Below are 20236 nucleotides of genomic sequence, written 5' to 3' on the forward strand. Positions count from 1 at the left end.
GCCGATACAAAGGCTGGGAGAAATCTCAAGCCTCCTGTGACATCAAGATCAAGGTCAAGATCAAGGGGGCGGTGCTAAGGGCTGCCTGTCAGCGTCCGAGTGTCGCCTGCTGTCTGCTGCTGCTGCCTGCTGGGGTGACACAAGTCGTCCAGGGTTGGTAAGTTATTGTTCTCAGGCAGAAGAGAGCGTGGTTTTTCCCATGTGTTATGTGTGTGTGTGTGTGTGTGTGTGTGTGTGTGTGTGTGTGTGTGTGTGTTGGCGTCCGTGGGTGTCCTTACCTGGATTTCTGACCTGTACCAGACGTGTCCCCCACCGGTTGTTGTCCCAGGCTGGTTTGCACAATAGAAAGAGAGAAAGAAAGAGACAGTGAGAGAAAGAGGCAGACAGTAACAGGACAGACAAACAAACACACACGAAGACATACACACTGATTGACTGAAAAAAAAAAAAAAAAAAGTACAGAAGCAGAAACAGACAGATACAGAGAGATAAACAACACAAACCAAAAAATAAAAAAATATTCCTGATTAATCTCCTTTTCGTTCCTAGGGAATAGTTGATGATAGAGGCCTTTGTGTTGTTTGAGTAATTACAGGAGTAATTCATCGGTCCATCAGATAGAATTTTCCGTGAATTACAATGGGTATTCATCGGTAACGAATGGGTTAAGAGAAAACATCTTTAGAGATGAATCTTTCATTGTGAGGTTTGGCGCGAAAGGAAGCGATATCTTTATTGCCCTACATTGAACACCTAGTTTAGCAATGTCTCTTGCATGGAGGGGATACCAGAACTCCAATAAATAATCTTACTAAATTTAGTGGAAGCTATTTGGTCTGCTAACAGTTCACAAAGTTAACAGGAATGCTAATATACAAACCAAAAAAATAGCTTCACTAATAGCAGATAGTGGAACCCCCCATCCCCCCATCACTTCTGTCCCAATCCCTAATTTCTATATCAACTCTTGATCGGTGAGGAACTGGTTGGACTTAGGAAAAATCCAAGACATAGTACATTCTCGGAACTATTACAGTCATATCAGACTCGTCCTCAAAAAGATTTTTAGATATATGGCAAGGCCACAGTGTGTCCTTCATAATATGTAAGTTTCATTATTGCACATGACACAGACTTATTAGTAAGGATAACCATGAATGATACAGACTGATGATGATGATAATGATGAGTAACACTAGCACTACATTACTTTCAAGAAACATGTCAGATGAAAAAAAAAATTCTGAACTTCTCAGGTGAAGGTTATTATACTAATACCAGCCAGAGATGAGCCTAGCTTAAGAATGGGAGGGTGGGAAACTTTTGAGGCATCTTGTTCTATGCAAGAGTTCAGTCTGATATTCAAGGGATTTATAATTGATAAAGACAAATGTTTCAGGTTGGAGGGCCCATTTGCCAGTGACTTATTTAATAAAAATGGTCAAGTTTTATTGTCTGCATTCCATGAACATGTTTTTGCCATGTTCCCTTAAATCGTGGGTGAAGAAGTTTATATAAATGTATGACATCCTCAACATGAATACCTGGAGCACAACAGCTCATTACTGTTGAAAAATCATGAGTAGGTAAGCTAAGATATTTCAGTTGTTCATTTAGCAAGTAGATAAGGATTGGTTGGTACCAATAATGTTTCTTAAGTGCATTACACTCATTCCCTGCTTCAGTTCTTTAATTTGCACTGATGCCAGACAGAGGACCCATAATTCAAAATAGGGATGAATAATCAGTTTGAAGAAATTCAATAACTTTTATTCATTCATAGATTTAAAACTTATTGTAATCAGGCTATGTATGCCATCTTTTTTTCAAACTTATCTGCAGTAGAGGTCCTCCTGAAGAGTGAACAAAATTATTCTTTGAAGTTCATTGATGGAGATTTAGGTATCCCTGCTCTTGCCTTCTAGTTAGTTTCAACAGATATTTTTCATATCAGACTTTTGTGAAAAGTCTGCATGATCTAAAAGGCAGTTATTTTGCAGCTTGTGTAAACATGGATGAGCTGCGAGGAGAGTGGGATGCAGCCACAAGCTTTGCTGCAGGGGCAGTGAGTGAGCGTTGGTGGAGCATCGTGAGTCAGCAGTACACGGCTGAGGGACGGGTGTACCATGGCCCTTCATACCTCAGCCAACTGTTCTCCCTGTACCACCACTACCAGGACAAATTGGCCAACCCACAGGCAGTGGCTCTGGCCATATTCTTCCACAAGTATGTTGATGCATGCATAATTTACCCTTCTATTGTTTGATGTTTGGTGTGCTGTAGCTGGATGTGATGTGTGGGTAAGTGTGGCTGTGTGTGATGAGTGGTGTGGTGTGGTGTGGTGGGGTGTAGTGTGGCTGGATGTGGTATGTGGTATGGTGTGGCTGGGTTTGATTTCCCTGCCACAGTATTGCAAAAGAGGGGCCAGGGGGTGGAATCGGAGTCTCAACCTTAAAATTTCCAGGAGTTGGTCGCAGTCTTGATTTTATATATCTGATTTCACACCCCAGAATAGCAAGTGTATATATATATATATATATATATATATATATATATATATATATATATATATTATATTATTATTATTATTATTATTATTATTATTATTTATGGTTTCTCTTTCATCTTAGGCTGGAGTACAATCCTCGCAGCTGCGACTCTGATCTGAAGAATGTAGAGAGATTTGACAAGTTTATTGGAGAAGCTGGAGAAGGCCAACAGGTATGCATCATGGTTAAGACTTGATGTTTCATAATAAATGAACCATCACAATGTAGTAGAGTTTGATTGTAATGTATTTGAGGATATTAAGTATGAAATAAGCTCTGAAATGTTCAGCTAAAGGGCAGGTAGATGTGTGTCATTCTTTCTGTTTTTGTTTCCTAGTCATCTATTTACCCTTGTAAATTTTAAGATGACATACTGCAACTAGTCATCAATGCATATTTTAAGGACTTCAAAGAATTTCATATTATGTCTTTATCTCTGGAGGTTTACTATATATATATATATATATATATATATATATATATATATATATATATATATATATATATATATATATATATATATATATATATATATATAGATATCTATTTATGTGTGTGTGTGTGTGTGTTTGTGTGTGTGTGTGTGTGTGTGTGCGTGCATGCGTGCGTACACACACACACACACACAGTAGTCTCGCATCCAATGCAAGAATCTTCTGGTCAGAGATTGTATCGCATTGGACAAACAAAAGAGCCTATTGGAAAAAATAATGTTTTCGGTGAATATCTGAAAACACACCTGACCCTCGATTTCCCAGAAATTGGACTTCCTGGACTGAAAAGTCATTCCTGAGCCAGGGAACTCATAACCATGTAAGTTCTGCAATGGGTTCAAGAGAGTGCTGCCTCCTTCACCAAGATTGAGGCACAAACTTGTTTTCATGTTGACATGAACACAGAGACACCTGGCCCTCTTGTATTTTTGAGATGCTGAAGGATTTCATCATTTATATGAGACAATGTGTCTTCCATTCTAAGACAAAACAGTAATCAGCATCTCATTTGGAATTCCACATATCCTTGTTTACGTGTTGGATACAAAATTACAAATGCCTGTAGCTTCACTTCTATGTCAAACAAATACACAAGATTGCTTGCACTAAAAAGAGCAATGGATGATGGAAAGTACTGCTTCCATAGCTGAGGAGGAATAGAATTGTACAAGTGGTAATAAAATTTGTGTATAAACTGGGAGGTCTTGTAACTGGAATTATCAAAGGTAAGGAAAACGTTTACCTGAAAACTAGTATTTAGAATCAGCAGTGACTAAAGAGTACTTTTCTCAGGATTCAGCAGTGGCTGGAGCAGTGCGATCACTGTTGGAGGCTTCAGTGAACAGTTTGACTGAGGCGCACATGGTGGAGGGAGGAGCAGGAACAGAAGACCTCCACTACTTCCTTGACTTCACCACTGGAGTACTTGGATCCCCTGCTCAAGAGTACCAACAGTACACAACCAAGATTCAGGCAGAATATGTACACCTTCCCACTGTGGCATTTAATCAACTTAGGCTTAAGGTATGGAGATGGTTGTATTAACCTCTTATTTATTTATTTATTTATTATTATTTTTTTTTAGGTACTGTCACACAGCCCCTATCGATAGGATGGAGAAAGTTATCAAGATGTTTACAAGAATTTTGGTATGGGTGTAAGAGCAAAGGAAGTTGCTTGTGGAGTGGATGAATTGGCAAAAAAGTGTTTCACTGAGATGTTTTGGACGTATGATGAGAATGACTGTTTAAGAGAGTGTATGAGGGCAGGATTGATGGAATCACTCTGACCTGGTTCTGGCTGACACTTCATATATTGTCAAGGTGTATGTCCTGGTACCCTTGCAGATCACTCCTCTATCAGATTACAGCCAGATTTGAGGCAGTGTTCCATCTCACACGGTCACTAGGGACATTTTCCTGAAAAATTGTGTAAACTGGACATTTGTGAGAGACGAGGTGTCACAGATTCAACTTGCTCAGATTCTCCATAGTGATCGTCCCATGTCGGCTCTTACCTAATGGCCGGATGAATGCTATCATTTCTCGCAAGGCTCCAGTGAAGTGGGTCTGGTATTGCTCCAGTAACAAGTTGTGGTTCTCGATAGTGTAAAAATGCTCGCTAGGCTAAGCAGGCAGCCTATCATCAGTGTTCCTTCTGTGCACTGATGCATCTTGGCAAATATATATTAATGCCAGGTCATCTGCTGAGAGGACATATGCTGTTGCAAGACTGAGTACCTGCATTCAATTCATGACAAGCTGTCACCTGCTTTTAATCCTGATAAGTGGTGGTCAACACTGAAACCTGCTGTTTTCAGCTCAGCTGTTTGTTCCACCTCTTCTCTCTTGTGGTGGTAAACGTGTTCGTGATCCTAAGGGTAAGACTGAGCTCTTGATGACTCATTAGCCGAGATTCTGTCCAATTAGGTGATGACATGCACAATGATGCAATCTTGACTGGTATTTCTTTCTGCTCTAAGGAAGTTGATTTCCTGCTGAAGGATCTTGACTCACATGTCAACCACTTGCTGTCATGGTGGGGTGAAAAATACTTTGATTCACCACCTCACTGTAATGAAACAATGACACCTAAGAACTAGTAGTTGTTTTTGCAGATCACAGAAATGGATTCAATTAAACAGTGACACATTTCATATTTATACTGCTTTAGGAGTTTTCATTCAGTTTGAAGTTGAAAACACGTCACTTAGAGCAAAAATGCCAAAATGTTGTGCATGGAGATCGTCAGACCAGTCTGGATTTTAAGGATTTAACTTCATCTATATATGTTCCGGTAACACTTTTTTCCTTCCTCAGTAATATATGTGACATTTTTTCTCTCAATCTGCAGGGTGTTTTCCTTCCCCCACATTTATCTATATAGCCCAGTCTTCTCCATCACCTACTTCTTATTGTTATAATGTTCTAATAATGTTTAATATGATTACAGATGTTGAAGAACTTGGTACTTATGCCTAATATCTATGCCACGAGGGAATTCCAACAAGAAAGGGAGAAAACAGCACGGGAGAACTTGCAATGGGAAATTGAGAGCCTGCAGGGGTGAAGTGAAAGGTGAGGGGGTCACAGTGTTCAGGATTTTTATAGCATTGTCCATTCCAGAGGCCTGGGAAGAAACATTCCATATATTAAGCATTAGGAACAGCAACACTGTGCGAGAATGCAGTTTCATTTTTAATATCATTTTGCAAAACAGCTTCCCACCAGTCTACTTTACTTTAGACAATTCATCAGCCTCATCTTGTGAATGTTACCTTCAATTTTTCTAGCATACCAATGAAGTGTTGTGGTAGAATTGAACATTTTTAGTGTCACAATGTTGAACCATTAAGTAGCTTCTTTGGTCTGTGTATTGCTTGTGTGAGCAATTATTAACCATTTATAGTCATGCAGAATTCTTCAACTATTTTTAAGGGTTTAATTCATACCCAAACTGAATTTCTTTATGGCAATTTCATTTGATATTTAAGTGAATGAGGGACAAATAAATAACTGTACAATATTTTCATATTAATTTTCCATTTTGGCCAAACATGGCTGTTGAAACACTCACTCACTAGCTCCATCAAAATCAAGCCCAAACCTACTTAATGCATGATCATTTTGTGCCACAGTCAACTTTGAAATAGTAGGAGTAAATAAATATGGTGGCATATAATGTTGGCATAAATATTTTGTGGCTGGATATATGAATGGACAAAATGCCACGATGGAAACATTTGGTACAAGACAGTGTATAGAATAACATCCTTGTAGCACTCTTTAGACATTTGTGACTTTAAAATGGTAACATAAATAAATGATGAAGCCTGCTACTTGCTGCATCAGTACAGAAGTGTTCATGTTAAATGAGGAGTTTCCCATGGGGGTTAGTCATTGGTACAGTAAACCCTCTATAAATCAGACCTCTATATTTAGAATGTATAAATCTGACTCCTTCAGGGCTCTGGACACATCTGTGTATCAGATAAAAATCTGGAATATACGGTGCGTGTCCGGACAGTGTCAGGATGGGTGTTGTAAGTCAAAGATCTGGTTTGTAGCCAGGAATTCAGTGAGTCCAGACCACGTCATTTCAAAACAAAGGCTGCCTGTCTCACATCCCTCCTGAATCCTCATTGGCATATCGCAAGAGGAATGCAGCTGCTCATTGGTTTATTTATTTTATTATATATACACACAGGAAATAGTTAAATTAATATTCAAAATTCAGCAGTTTAGATTTGTGGGCATTTGCAGATATGTGTGCACCTGATACAACTTGTAACATATTCACTAACTTACCCACCAGTATGGAGGGACAGGTATACCCCAGAGCTGTATGAATTTAAATTTATATGCAGCTGCTCTATTATAGGTCCCCTGTGGTGTCTTAATCCTTTATGCAAGAATTAATCAGAATCACTGGGCAACTCTGGAACAGCCTTGCTTCAGATATTTCTGATAGGGTCTCCCCTGAATTAGTCTGATTTATGGAGGGTTTATTGTATCCTGCCTGAGGTTTTGTGCCTCATCCCGACATTTTGAATGTTCATGTATGTCGAGGCTTTCTTTTTCTGAGCTGTTCAACTGTGATGTCTTGGCACATGTATCTGGGCCCAAAGGGGCAAATGGGGACAAAACAAATGAAAATTATTTCCACATCCTGATTCTCCTGTACAGTTGTTTATTTGTTATCTTTGATAAAGCAGTGGTAACTTTTACACACCACAAAAGAACTACTAATTTCTGGGCCTAAAAAATAGAGAGTAGACATTTACTGTTACATGACTATAAATGGTAATTTATATCCTCCAACTGAAGTGTAAATGATGATAGGAACAATTTCACATATTCAAACTGCTCTTAATTGTTTATCTTTATTTTTTTTATAAAAAAAGCTATTGATAGAGGTGTCAACCTTTTGGGATCGAAAGAATCTTTTAAAGTTTAGTTTCTGCTGTGACTGAGTGGATAGCTAGACAGCACCCTGCCAGGAGGATGCGGGTTCGCGTCCCGCCCGGTGGCACAAGCTGGGTTTTTTCAGTCACCGCCGAGTGGCCTAAGACTATCCACTTATTGTCCAGAAGACCACCCATCAACCTGGACTTCAGATTCTCTAAAAGAGAGGTTCAGTGATGAGCTCCAGGGGGTGGCAACATAAGTAGGATGGCACCACTATAAACACTTGCCTGCACCACAACAGGCTGGGGCTGACCATCAAGGCCCACCAAGAAAGTCATGGTGGAAACGTAAAAAAAAAAAAAAAAATAAATAAATAAATAAATAAATGAAAAATATATAACATGTAACATTAAAATACCAAGTGAAAGTTGGAATTTTGAAGGTGTATATGCCTACAGGCTAATAGTGTCTTCATGATTTTTTTAATATCTAATGCTTTGCAAGTGGCCTGGGTTTTCAGAGACTTAAGGCGCTGTTACACTAGCACATCTTCCGTCGATGTCTACGATTTCCATCGTCATTTGCATGTTCCGTCTTCCTTTTCCGATGTCTCGAGTCAGATAGTTATGACCGTCTTCAAATGGAAAGTTGTCAACAACTTTTTTTAATCAAATCAGAATCCATAGTGGATGATGAGGAAATATTCAAAGAAAGCCACTGTTTTTCATGAAAAGCAAGAATTCAACTATTAATACAGTATCGGTAAAAATATTCAATAAAGCAATTACACATGTAGTTACATTTTATAATATAGTGTCATAACAGCCTACAGTGTCTCGTGTGACTAGACCTTGTTTACATGTGATACACTCCATGTGTTTCTCTCGCTCTGAAGAACTTGCAATAATTCATGGCTCACCCTCAGTGGACAAGACTCTCAGAAGAATAGCTTATTGAGAGCATTAAAAAAACATAGGTGCCTCGTGGTCCTCCAATCTCAGCTCTCTCAAGAGTTGATAGTAAACACTTTCTTGTTCGCGACATGCCTTCCACTCACACATCCACTCTCGTCTTCTGGCTTGTTTGGCTCGTCTCAGCTTCATTAAACACCTGATCACATTGATAGCAGTGATAGCTTGTCTGTGTGTCGGGGCCATGGTGTTTTGTTTACGTGTGACGGAAGCAGTGCAGATGTAAGTTGATGAAAAATATTGACGGAAAATGTGCTAGTGTAACAGTGCCTTAAAAAGTTGTCAATTTTCTGGAAGTTGATGAAAAATATTGATGGAAAATGTGCTGGTGTAACAGCGCCTTTAGGAATTTGAAAACTCTACAAAAAGACAAACCACATCCTAAGGCACACCAGAAGGGGGGGTGAGGTTGCTTTCCATGTCTGCCCCCTAGACTCTTCTAGATGCATTAACTTTTTTAACGGCTGCAACTGCCTTACTATTCTCTGCAGTGAAAGCTTCCCTTTGTGGTGTAGTCACCAGGTGTTGTGGTTTGTCTTTCTGCTGATGTTTGGAGGATTTTTTTTTCTTTTCTTTTAAGTTTGCAGTTTTTAAAATGAGGTCATGGAAGATAAGTGGCCATTTATTAAATAGCAAAATCTCAAAATAAAATGCACTGGATCTTTCCTCAAACATGTTGGTAAAATCTAAGAGCATTTTTTTTTTTCAGTTCAGACTGATTTCCATTGTCCAAGGGAAGGTGTCTTTAATGAGTCAAGTAATGAGAACATTAGGAAAAGACTCTATGTGAAGAAGCTACAAGCTTTGATGTAGTAGTCACTTGTTTATTGATTGTCTGTGTTAGAGTTTTAAGATATTCTATTGCATACCCTGTTTGCAACATTTTTAATTGTTGTTTTTTTACATTACTGAGGTATTTCACGATGCTAAAGTGTGACGACAGTCTTTGTTTTTTGCATCTTAATGAAGAGCATTTTATTTTTGTTTAAAGGTCCTTATTCTGATCAGAAGCTACAGATACAGTCCATTTTGAAAGGCCTGAACTTCTACCAGGTAATAAGGTTTTATTTTTCATATTTATCAATGTTTATTGAGGTCTTCAAAGTATTGGTGATATATGAGACTGCTACATAACATAACATTCAGTATCTTGTACATTTCCTAAAGACAAGAGGCAGTGGTGTCATCACTGTCCTCCCCTCAGTGAAGTGAGCAGACCTGTTACATTCTCTTTTCCCTGATTAGGTAAGGGCAGTTCTATATAAGAAAGACTGAGGCATTACATACTGAATCTCATAACTTGCTTTCATGTTCTGACTTGGTGTAAGTGCGTTTGAAGAAATTTCTGCATTATACTGCAGACAGGAACTGGCAAAGGTATATACAGTACCCTCCCGAGTTTCGCACTTGCTTCGTTCCAAAGGTATAGTGCTAAACTCAACTCGAGGATCGTGAAACTCGGGGTATTGAAAACACTGAAAAAGCTGTTATTTGTTCCGACCCATGGAGAAGCTGACATTTTTTTCCACTTTACTCCCTTGTTATCTCAAAATACGTACCTTGGAAAAAGGAAGAAAATGGAAAGAGAGAATGGGTCGTTTTGAAGCCGCAGTTGAAGGCGGCTGCCTTATCATTGGCTGGCAGTTCTTAAAACACGCTTGTGATTCACCGTGAGTCCGATGTTGCCATCGACAGCGCTCATCCAATCAGTGGTCTCCCTGCCTTAAGGCAGTGTCACACTGGCCATTTTCCTCCAACTGTTAGGGCTACAGGCAACCGCGGTTGCCCATACGCCCAACCGGGAGCGAGTTGTTAGAGCTTATTTGGTGAGTGGTTCATACAAACCAAACATGGCGTCGTCTGCTAAAGTAAGGGCTGTCATGGCTTGTGCTGCTGTTACCCAAGTTATGGACTTTTTGCTGGAAGGAAGAAGCGGTTGTGGGTGTGGTGTGCCTGTGGTTTTTCCATGTCAGAAGTTCTCATTGTCACCACTGCACGTGTGTGGCCAACCCACCCATCTATACTCCACCCACGTAAAGACGTGGATTGAGTAACAACAAACACACACACCAGACTCATCAGGAATCATGGCAGATGTTTCTGACAAACATAAATGGCTTCGCCCTTTCCTAGAGTGTGTTAGAACTTATTTGGTGAGTGGTTCATACAAACCAAACATACACAATGGCAAGAAGAGAGCAGTGTTAAAGATGACTGCTCCTTGCCAAGAGTTAGGTTTGGTTCGTGTGAGTCACTCACCAAAAACGTTCTAACACACTCAAGGAAATGGTGAAATCGTTTCTGTTTGTCAAACATCTGCCATGGTTCCTGATGAATCTGGCGTGTGCGTGTGTGTTGTTACTCGATCCACGTGTTTATGTTGGCAGAGTCTTGATGGATGGATTGGCTGCGCACGTGCAGTGGTGACAATGAGAACTTCTGGCATGCAGGAACCACAGGCACGCCACATGGGCACGATTATGACTTCAAGGACTTGAGGACAGGAGTGTTTACCCAAACCTCATCAGAGAACTGTGTTGTGAAGACCGTGTTGTGTTCCTGAGCCAATAAGTAGCATTCATGCAGTGATCCATGGGTAAATTTATGGGAAATAGCATCTTGCTATTTTCAAAAAACGAAACTGTCTCGATGCACATACTCAGGTCCGTAATTTTGACAGATTTTTTAGGGGGGGGGCTATAGGGCATCATAGGTTCATGAGGTTGAGGGAGCTGGCAAGCGAAGTGAGCATAGCCATGCTGTTGGGGGATGTGTGAGAAGAGCTCTGTTTATCAACAACTCTTTGTTTGTTTACATTCACTTCTGAGCATGCGTAGTTTGCAGGAGGACAGCCAGGAACACAATGCTAGGAGTCCTCCTACAATTTTCATAGACTGGAGAGAGAGAGAGAGAAAAAAAAGTGAACTGTGGTTCTACTGCATGGTGTGTTCTATCTTGTCAATTAAATATAGTAAACAAAGCGGCTCTGCCAGTCCACTTTACGAGTCTCTTGGTGGGCCATCTTCCAATGCTCCTCAATCCTCAGCCACTGCCGTTGTCTGTTTGTTTACATTCACCAGTGTGGTTGTTCATACTCACAACCATTTTCCATCTGTACGGACAACTGACAACTCACTCCCGGTTGGGCATATGGGCAACCACGGTTGCCCGTCGCATTTGTCCGTAGCCTCAACAGTTGAAGCAAAATGGCCAGTGTGACACTGCCTTTTAAGGCAGTGCACGTGACGCTGACGGTAGGTGGACGTGACCCGTACATGTCAAAGCAGCGTGAAACTCAGGGCGATAATGTGCTAAAGGCGGGATGGTAGGAATTTAGGACTTAGCACGAAACTCGAGGATCACGAAACTCGGGAGGGTACTGTAATTGAAATTTTTATATATGTATATATATCAGATAATGAAATGCTCATATGAGTGTGAATTGTTAATATTTTGTTTAGTTTATGGTATAGGAGCTGATGAGAGGTTGAAAAATACTTTTGGTGCATAATAATTTTGTAACTAGATTTTAAGCATGCCTGAATCATTAGGATGAGAATTGCATATGTGAGATGCAAAGCCTCAAGATGTTCAGTTTTTTTTTTACAGTAAACAAGGCAGTTCAAGGGCAAAACAAACACAAAAAAGCTAGAAAAGCACTGCTCTCACAAACAGAGGGCATGAAGGTCTAAAAAATGTTCTGATTGGGTTGGAGAGATATTTTGATCCCTCTTTTTAAGCATTCAAGTAGTATTAACGAGGAAATGCAGATGAAAAGAAGGCTGTTCTCGAGCTTGCTAGTGAAAGGGATGAAGGAATGAAGATACTGGTCAGGGATGGAGTGAAGAAGAGTTGTGTATTCGAATATGAATACTTCAAATTCCAACGAATACAAATTTGAATACAGTAAACCCCCCTCCATCGCAGGGGTTACATTCCAGACCCACCCTCGATAAGTGAAAATCCACGAAATAGAAATACTCTTTAAATACACCCTAGGAATGTTTCTATAACTTTTACGGTACTTTTAAAAGCATTTTAAAGTCTTTAAACACACTGTTAAAACAATAGAAACACATTTAAACACTGATATTCTTCTCATCCTTCTTGATGTAGCGAACCATTGACTCATTCATACCGTAATGGCGGGCTACGGCAGCATAACTCTGTCCTTCCTTTATCATATCGAGAAGTTTCACCTCTCTTGAATCATCAGAAATTTCCTCTTCTTCTTTGGCTCACCAGAAGCCTTAGATGATGGCCGTTTGGATGGCATCCTTGTTATGAAGAAAACCGTACACTGTAGGGAGACACGCAGAACTGAGACAGAACAAGGCGAACAGCTTCTCTCCCTGCGAGATGTGAATCAGCGAGATGCTTCTAGAACACAACAGCCAATCAGTGGCCAAGAAAACAAAACCAACACTGATTGGCTGAATCGGTACGTACGGCCATTCTATCATGACGCGCGAGATTTAAACTCATAAACAATGCTGCAAAATGGCGAAAATATACGCGGTATCAAAATTAATAAGTTTTACAGAAAAAAAACGCGAAATACTGGGACCGCAAAAACTGAACCGCGATATCGTGGGGATTTACTATACACTGAAATGGTTTTAATTTGAATACAAATATGAATACTTTTTAAAAATATTCATGAATTCATTAATGAATACTTTTCATTGAAAAATACCTTGACGTAACTGGGTATAACACTCTTCTGAAGTTATGCAACTGATAAATGAGCTCATGAACCTGTACCATACACAACAATTACACGTCCACCCTGGAGGCTGGAGTTGTTAGGAAATGCGGCTGTTATTTCTGATTATAAATCTTGAAGTATTCGTCATACTTTTATTTCTATCAATAATTATTCGAATACGAATATGAATACACTCAAATACTCTATCCCAGATATTAAATAACTATCATTAGGAATTTGGAGAGTACAGTGGTGAGCTTGAGTAGAAAGTTTTGTACAAGATTGCAGGACTAAGAGAAAGAGTTATGCTGTTAGCAAGTTCAAACGATCAGTTAGCATGAAAATATTGATGAGGCTGAAAGGAAAGCAAGTCTGCATTGAACATACAAGAGGTGGAAGATAATCAGTAAAAGGATGGGAACTCATGAGACAAAGAGCCTTTGACTACTCTGTTTAAAAGATCTGTTTGGGTGGAAAACCACTGTACATATGGGATGCATACTCCACACAGAAGTGGGAGGCACTGATGCCCTATTCAGAAATAAAAGCAAGGTCAAAGGTTAAGCATTCTGTAGCATCTAGCCTTTAGTTGTATAATTCCTGCCGAAATAATCTTTTGTTGAAAAATGTAATGTAATGCAGAGTAAACATAGGCATAAAATTGGATAGAGCAGTTAATTTTGGAGATCATTAAGGAATATTAGAAAAATAATGATAGAGCAGAGCCCTGTGGAACACCACTCTTTAGGAGTGAAACATTGACAGTCTATTTAGAAAGGAAATGCTGGTATTAATATACACAAAGGAGAAACAGACTGGGGACAGCACCCCCTCTCTCCCTGCATATACCTCACCGGGAGTGGCCTGTGTTCATTGTGGCAGGTGTCTGGCTGTATACTTTCAGCACCAGATACTGGTAACTGGGTGCTTGGATGTTGTAGGATTAGTTTTATGTTGCTGTGATATTGTGAAAGTTTCCTTATGCACATACTGTAGGATTTGCTAGTTACAGTACTGCTTGTTTTCATATAAAATGTTAGAATGTTTATCAAGAATTTCCAATGTCTTTCATAGTGAAAGACTTCACAGTGCCTGGTCCCTTTCATCATATTGTTGGTGATGTGAATTCATGTGTGGCTAGGGATATGTATGCAAGATCAAAGTGAAGTTGTCATCAGTATGTAAGATCCTCAGCTAGCACATCTGTCCCAAATTTATTTTCAACTTTTTCAATTTTAGCTTTACAAGGGATTTTAATTAAGAGGCACATAAAAGTAGTTAAAAATTAACAGGCACATCAAAGTAATGAAGTAGTCCTTACCTTAAGTGTTCTTTTTTTTAGCTTAAGTTACAGTATGCCCTGTCTGTTACAGCTTTTTCAAATCAGTTTAGTAAAATTTGGAAAGTTCCAAACATAGTTATTCCAGCACCTAGTATGCTGCTCAGACTTCTGACAAAAAAATTGTTTTAGCTATATCAGTGTTGTATCAACTTGCAAGGATATTTAACATCATGATTTTAGATTTGAAAGCAGATTGTCACAGATTTAAGTCAGATGCATTTTTGTTAAGAAGACACCATATTTTTTGTGAAGTGCATGTAAGCCACACCAGCACACAGGATGCACCATTAATTTACCATATGTTGGGAGAATAAAACCAAGGGAACTTTCCTAAAACCTACCCAGACTCAGCTGGGGAAGCTACACTCACGCCATACCTTGTCTGTTACTCACTAACCATTTTTCATGTCCTGTGAGCTGGGCTGCAACAACCTGTGGTACTAAGCTACTACTTGAGTAGGGTTAGTATACTTTTTTTTGGTAAGGTTAGGTTATTATCTAATTTGTTACATTATTTTCAGAGCTGGGCACTGCAAATGAAAATACGCCTTCCACAAATTGCAAATCTACCTCAATCACAGATCTGCAATTTTTTTAATATTTGCCATACTGCAAAACTCAAACTGCAAATGCAAATTTCTATTATTTTGGATATTTCTAATACTAATGCGAACGTGAATCAGTAAATAACGTAGAAAGACACAAACTGAACACGTGATATTTTTTTATAATAAATTAAGACATAATTAACAAAACATTTTCTCATTCAAGAAGAGCTGACTATATAGTGATTCCATACCTGGTGTGTCTGGCACTGTCTTCTTTATATTGATTCTACCATCCATTCTTCCAAATCTGAGGAAGCTACCTCAAAATTGGTTTCCAATTTGGGAATGGATTCCCAGGATGCAATTCCACAGGCCACTGACTGCCACTGCACTGAGAGCAAAAGCAGCAAAACAAGACAGCAACAGGGTGGGGGTGGAAGGGGAGGTGCTTGAGCACTGTGTAAACAAACAGCTGTTCTACCCACAGTGGGATTTGAAATGTCATCTCATTACTTAACCAAGAATTGCTAATATTACTGGCCTGGTCATAAGTAAGAGAGGTTGTTAGTTGCATACATTGTAACTCGAGGACTACCTGTGCTTGATAAATGTAAGACATTATTTATGTACTTCAGGAATCTATTCCATTGGCACTGACAATTGGAACTGTTATTCCAATATTATTGATTCTTGCCCAGCCCCACCCCTACCACACATGGCGCCATGTGAGTTTGTGGAGATTTCACATTTGCAGAAGTGGTTCTGGAGGTGCAAATCTGCAACAATACATAGGATTTGTTGCAAATGCAAACTGCAACAAGCTAAAACAGTGCTTCTGCAAATGCTGAACTTGCAGTTTGTAGATTAATTTGCAGAAGTGCCCAGCTCTGTATATTTGGGAAGGGTTGGTTAGTTTCAGAAAATTAGTAAATCTTAAAACTACAAATTTTCAAAGAAAGTGAAGGGCAGATTTGTTCAAGAAAGAATGTTGAAAATACTTTGATATGTTTTCACAATTTTAACAAAGTTTTTTTCTAATGCTTACATGTAGAACACTCCTGTCATCACTCAGCCAATTTATAGCTTTAGTCTGCCACTGATTCATAAAGTAATTATTAGTATGGTCTGATACAGGCTAGGTGGGCACTGTTGCCATTTTGACATGATCACAAACACAAAGTTCATGAAAAAAACATTGCTTTATCAAATGTAAACAAACATCTTACTGGCCAGCTGGGCCATGCAGCATTATATACCTTGCATAAAATTTTAAATTGTGGTGTTGCATCAAGTTTCACAACATTTACCTTCATATGTATTGCTACAACCCAAAAAACTAAAATTTATTGTTTGGAGCAAAATGTTAGATTTCTGCAGAAAGAAAGGAGACCACCTAGCCCAACAAAAGCTAAATCATCACCTTGCCTGGCTTGCCACCATCTTGTATAAAATTAAAATCCTTGCTATGGTGCAAGTTGCATTCATTCATTAGTATAACTTCACTTGCTCACTTCCACATAGTGGTCATGTTAGTCTATACTCTATAGCCTTTCTGGCTCTACTTGAAGGTTCTGAGTGCAAAGATTTCCATGAAAATTTCTAAAGGAGAAAAGGTGAGCCAATCAACACCCAGGATGCACAAGCTCCCCTCCTTTTCCCTTTATTGCACAACTCTGTTCTGGGAAGTGCAATGGTATTGTTTTTATTTATTAATACCATCTCAACTGTCAACACAAATTTTGTGACAAGAAACATGTAAAATACTATCGCATCAGTATTTTGGGTTCCACTGAAACTGTTACTAGCCTTCCAGTCTTGGCACTGTTCATTAATGCTTCAACTAAGTAGTTGTTTGTTCTCTCAATGGAAAACTTGCTGAATTTTAAAGAAGTTTCACAATTTTGAAAACCACAAGGAGAGTGAAGCTGAGAACTAATGTTAAGTCATATCATCAGTTGAAGTCTTTGCATGGTATTTGGTTATCCGTCAGCCTTCAGTCTTGGCACAATTCCTATATGGAGTAACAAAATTATTGTTTATTCCAAATGGAGGACTGTTAAGTTTAAAGTTGTTGGTCAGCCTTCAGTCTTGGCATGTTACATTCCTTTATGCAGTAACAGAATGGTTCTTCATTTTAAATGGAGGACTCAGAATTTTGAAGGAGGTGAACTCCACCTTATCATAAAGAGTCCAGTAAGGCTTCCATTGAGAATGAACAACTTTCGGTACAGCATAATAAAGCAGTAGATAAGATATTAAGGGGTGACACTTTTAATTTAAAAGTTTTAACAGAACCCAAAACTTTGTTAAGTCAGTGTTTTGCACTGCTAACTTGCCACAAAATCTAGCACGGATGTGATGAGTAGAGTTGTACAATGGGAGCTAAACTTTCTGTGCACTGACTGGCTCACTTCCTTTATGTAAACTTAAAAAGAATGCAACAGTAACCTCCAAATAAAGTCAGGAAGTCTACAGGCATGACAATCTTGTGGGAATTCAGAAGCATATTTATATCTAGTCAGTGAACTGAAGACTAAAATTACTGAACAAACAGACCAGTGAGCAAAGACCTGGGTCATACGAGCAAGTTTTAGGAGGAGCCATGAACCAATTACCCTTCCTTCCAATAGCTAAATGTCCCAGCTTTCATGGGTTTAGGTTTTACATTTTTTTTGTGTGAAATCAATTAAGGGTGCATCGCTGTACCTCAAACTGCCTAAAACTAGTCAATTTAGTATTTTGTGTCAAAGTTTTAAATATAGTCTTGCAGTTATTAGTGCAGCAGCTGCAATTCATAGTCAATAGGTTCCTGTCAAATTCAAGAATGATCTAGTCAATGTTACTTTGTATGAGTATTTAGATAATTTTTTTCACCTTTTTATATTACTTTGTAACATAATTCTTGATGCTTTCCCCTTTGAAAATATGAATACTATACATGTAAAAATAAATTTTTAAAACACATGAATGCATTTCTTTACATTTGTGGGTCCTAAATTGTTTTAGAACTTCTTGATTTTAATCCTTTCCATACGGTGATGCAGACATCGGCGTCACAGTATAGAAAGGGTTAAGAGGAAATGGAAGAGGATTAATCCTCTTCTAAAACTCTTAATCCTCTTAAGAGGTTTAAAAAAGGATTAAGAGGAAATGGAAGAGGATTAAGAGGTTCAGAAGAGGATTAACCCTTTCCATACGGTGACACCGACATCGGCGGCACCATATTGAAGGGGTTAACAAGATCCCCCCTCCATGACTGGCTGCATTAAACCATCTCCCATTCATCAATCATCAAATTAACCATCAGATTTAGGGCAGGGCCACAGCCTATGCATGGCCCTGCACTTTCTACAGGCCCCACTCATGCAGTCTAAATGGTAATTACACTAACAGGAGTTGCAATGCTGGAGGAATAGCCAAGGAAATACTTCTACGTCCCAGAGTTCCACATGAGCATAAAACCCTTCCCCTCCCAAAAGTCTCACTAACCATCCTTATCCTACCCTTTACAAAACTGGAAATCCCTATTTCTCATACACAAAATATGCTTTGAATATAAAAAATGATTGTGAAGCAAAAGGCAGGTCTTGCTATATGAAGATTTTTTTTTAAATTAAGCTTTAACATTGTGAAGAAACTTGTTTTTCTGCACGGCAATAGTATATTAAATTTCAAATTTTTATTCTACTGTACTGTATTAATACTAGAGATGTGCCGATTGTATTGGTATCAGCAAGGTGAAAATATGGCCACTATGATACTTTTCTGGCTTATTTATTATGTGATTCAAGATAATACACTTCCATAGTCTTACAGATATGTAATCAAAATAAAAGTTTTGGTATTGGTATTAGCAAAATAACAGCCATTTTTAGTATCGGTACCACCTGAAAAGTGAGTATTGGTGAGGTGTGGGTATCGGCACATCTGTAATTAATACTTGGCAGCAAACATCATATCATACTAAGTCATACTGAAAAGGCAAGTTAAATAAACAGAATAGAAGTTGTGTTAGTACTGAGATGGGACTGAGGAAAGTGGTGGAAAGTTTAGAGGGAAAATAAAAAATATAGGACCATGCAAAACTAGTTAAGTTCAGAAGGTCAAGGCAAAGAGCTAAGGCTGCTAAGAGCACATCTCTCAATGGGCTCCAACCCCTGTGTCCAGGGTCCCTCATCCCATGACTGGAATGGACATGGTATTGAGGGATCAATTTTGATTGCAATTACGGTCTTCAAAGAATTAAGTTTTTGGAAGACATAGACACTGAAATTACTTAGTTTTGTAGCTTTATACAAACTAATTTTGCATGGACCATCTCAGTTCACTCCCAACATATATTAAGACCTGCCTGTATCTTCCACTTTTATCATATGATATATGAATACATATGAAGTTACCAGCAAAGCTGGCTAAGATATGATGATGATGTTGAACATGTAACTTCTAACCTCTGCAATGACTATACAGGTCACACCCTTTAGTTTTGCTTCACCAAATTCCTGTGCTAGCCTAGGCCAAACACGAGGTGAAATACAGCCTTCTGATCAATATGGGTGAAGAATGAGAGGAATCAATTAGAAAGATCTTCCTCATGAGTAAATCTGATGAAGTCAACCTCAATATCAACAGACTTCTTCTTGTGGAACTTGTAGGTATTTGGGAGGTCATAGTGCAGCTGTGCCAAGACCTGCACGTTTAACCCCCAACGGGCAGCTGTCTTGATGATGTGTGTGCGGGTGGAGGTCTTGTGGAGGCTGTACACTGGTCCACGGCACACCTCCAGGGCAACCTGCACAAATTCAAGGTCAGCTCCTTGGTTGCGCTTAGTGCCAAAGGGTGGATTGAGAAGCACTGTGTCAAAATGCTTGATGAGGCGGGGATGCGATGAAGTCAGAGCCCGCACATCAGCTTGCACCAGCTCAGCAGATGCAATCTCAAGTTCCTCGAGGTTCCCTTTACAAATTTCTAAAGCATCACTATCAATATCAAATCTGAAAAAATGACACTCTTAAAAATTAATAAAAGTAACTAACTCAGTATAAAAACTAAATTTCAATATTTAGCAATAACAAAATATTTCACAAACTTGTTTCTTGATAATGTGTGGTATGCTCTCTCCCTCAATACAGAGAGAATACAATAAAATTCTAGAAAATTCATCATATCACATTGCATATATTTGTCTGACAAATCTGTGGCATTATTACTAAAAAAA

General features: G+C 38.9%; 2 protein-coding genes across 4 annotated transcripts in view; one reads left to right on the top strand and one right to left on the bottom strand.

Moving 5' to 3' along the window:
- Window positions 1–20236, top strand: part of LOC127007305 (uncharacterized) — a 27983-nt gene continuing 7747 nt past the window's right edge. The window contains exons 1-6 of one of the 3 annotated variants that reach the window (XM_050878107.1): window positions 1–157; window positions 2001–2226; window positions 2631–2721; window positions 3836–4066; window positions 5495–5619; window positions 9130–17982. In XM_050878107.1, coding sequence (XP_050734064.1) covers window positions 2012–2226; window positions 2631–2721; window positions 3836–4066; window positions 5495–5611 — 654 coding nt within the window. In that variant the 5' untranslated portion in view covers window positions 1–157; window positions 2001–2011 and the 3' untranslated portion in view covers window positions 5612–5619; window positions 9130–17982. Of the gene's footprint in view, window positions 158–2000; window positions 2227–2630; window positions 2722–3835; window positions 4067–5494; window positions 17983–20236 lie in introns of those variants that run through there. The other 2 variants (XM_050878108.1, XM_050878106.1) reach the window with 2 other exon arrangements.
- LOC127007306 (rRNA N6-adenosine-methyltransferase METTL5-like) overlaps window positions 14700–20236 on the bottom strand; it is a 7498-nt gene continuing 1961 nt past the window's right edge. The window contains exon 3 of the mRNA XM_050878109.1: window positions 14700–20012. Within this exon, the coding sequence (XP_050734066.1) occupies window positions 19592–20012 (421 nt within the window). The 3' untranslated portion in view covers window positions 14700–19591. The remainder of the gene's footprint in view (window positions 20013–20236) is intronic.

The sequence above is a fragment of the Eriocheir sinensis genome, chromosome 35 (assembly GCF_024679095.1).
Source record: "Eriocheir sinensis breed Jianghai 21 chromosome 35, ASM2467909v1, whole genome shotgun sequence".
NCBI lineage: Eukaryota > Metazoa > Arthropoda > Malacostraca > Decapoda > Varunidae > Eriocheir > Eriocheir sinensis.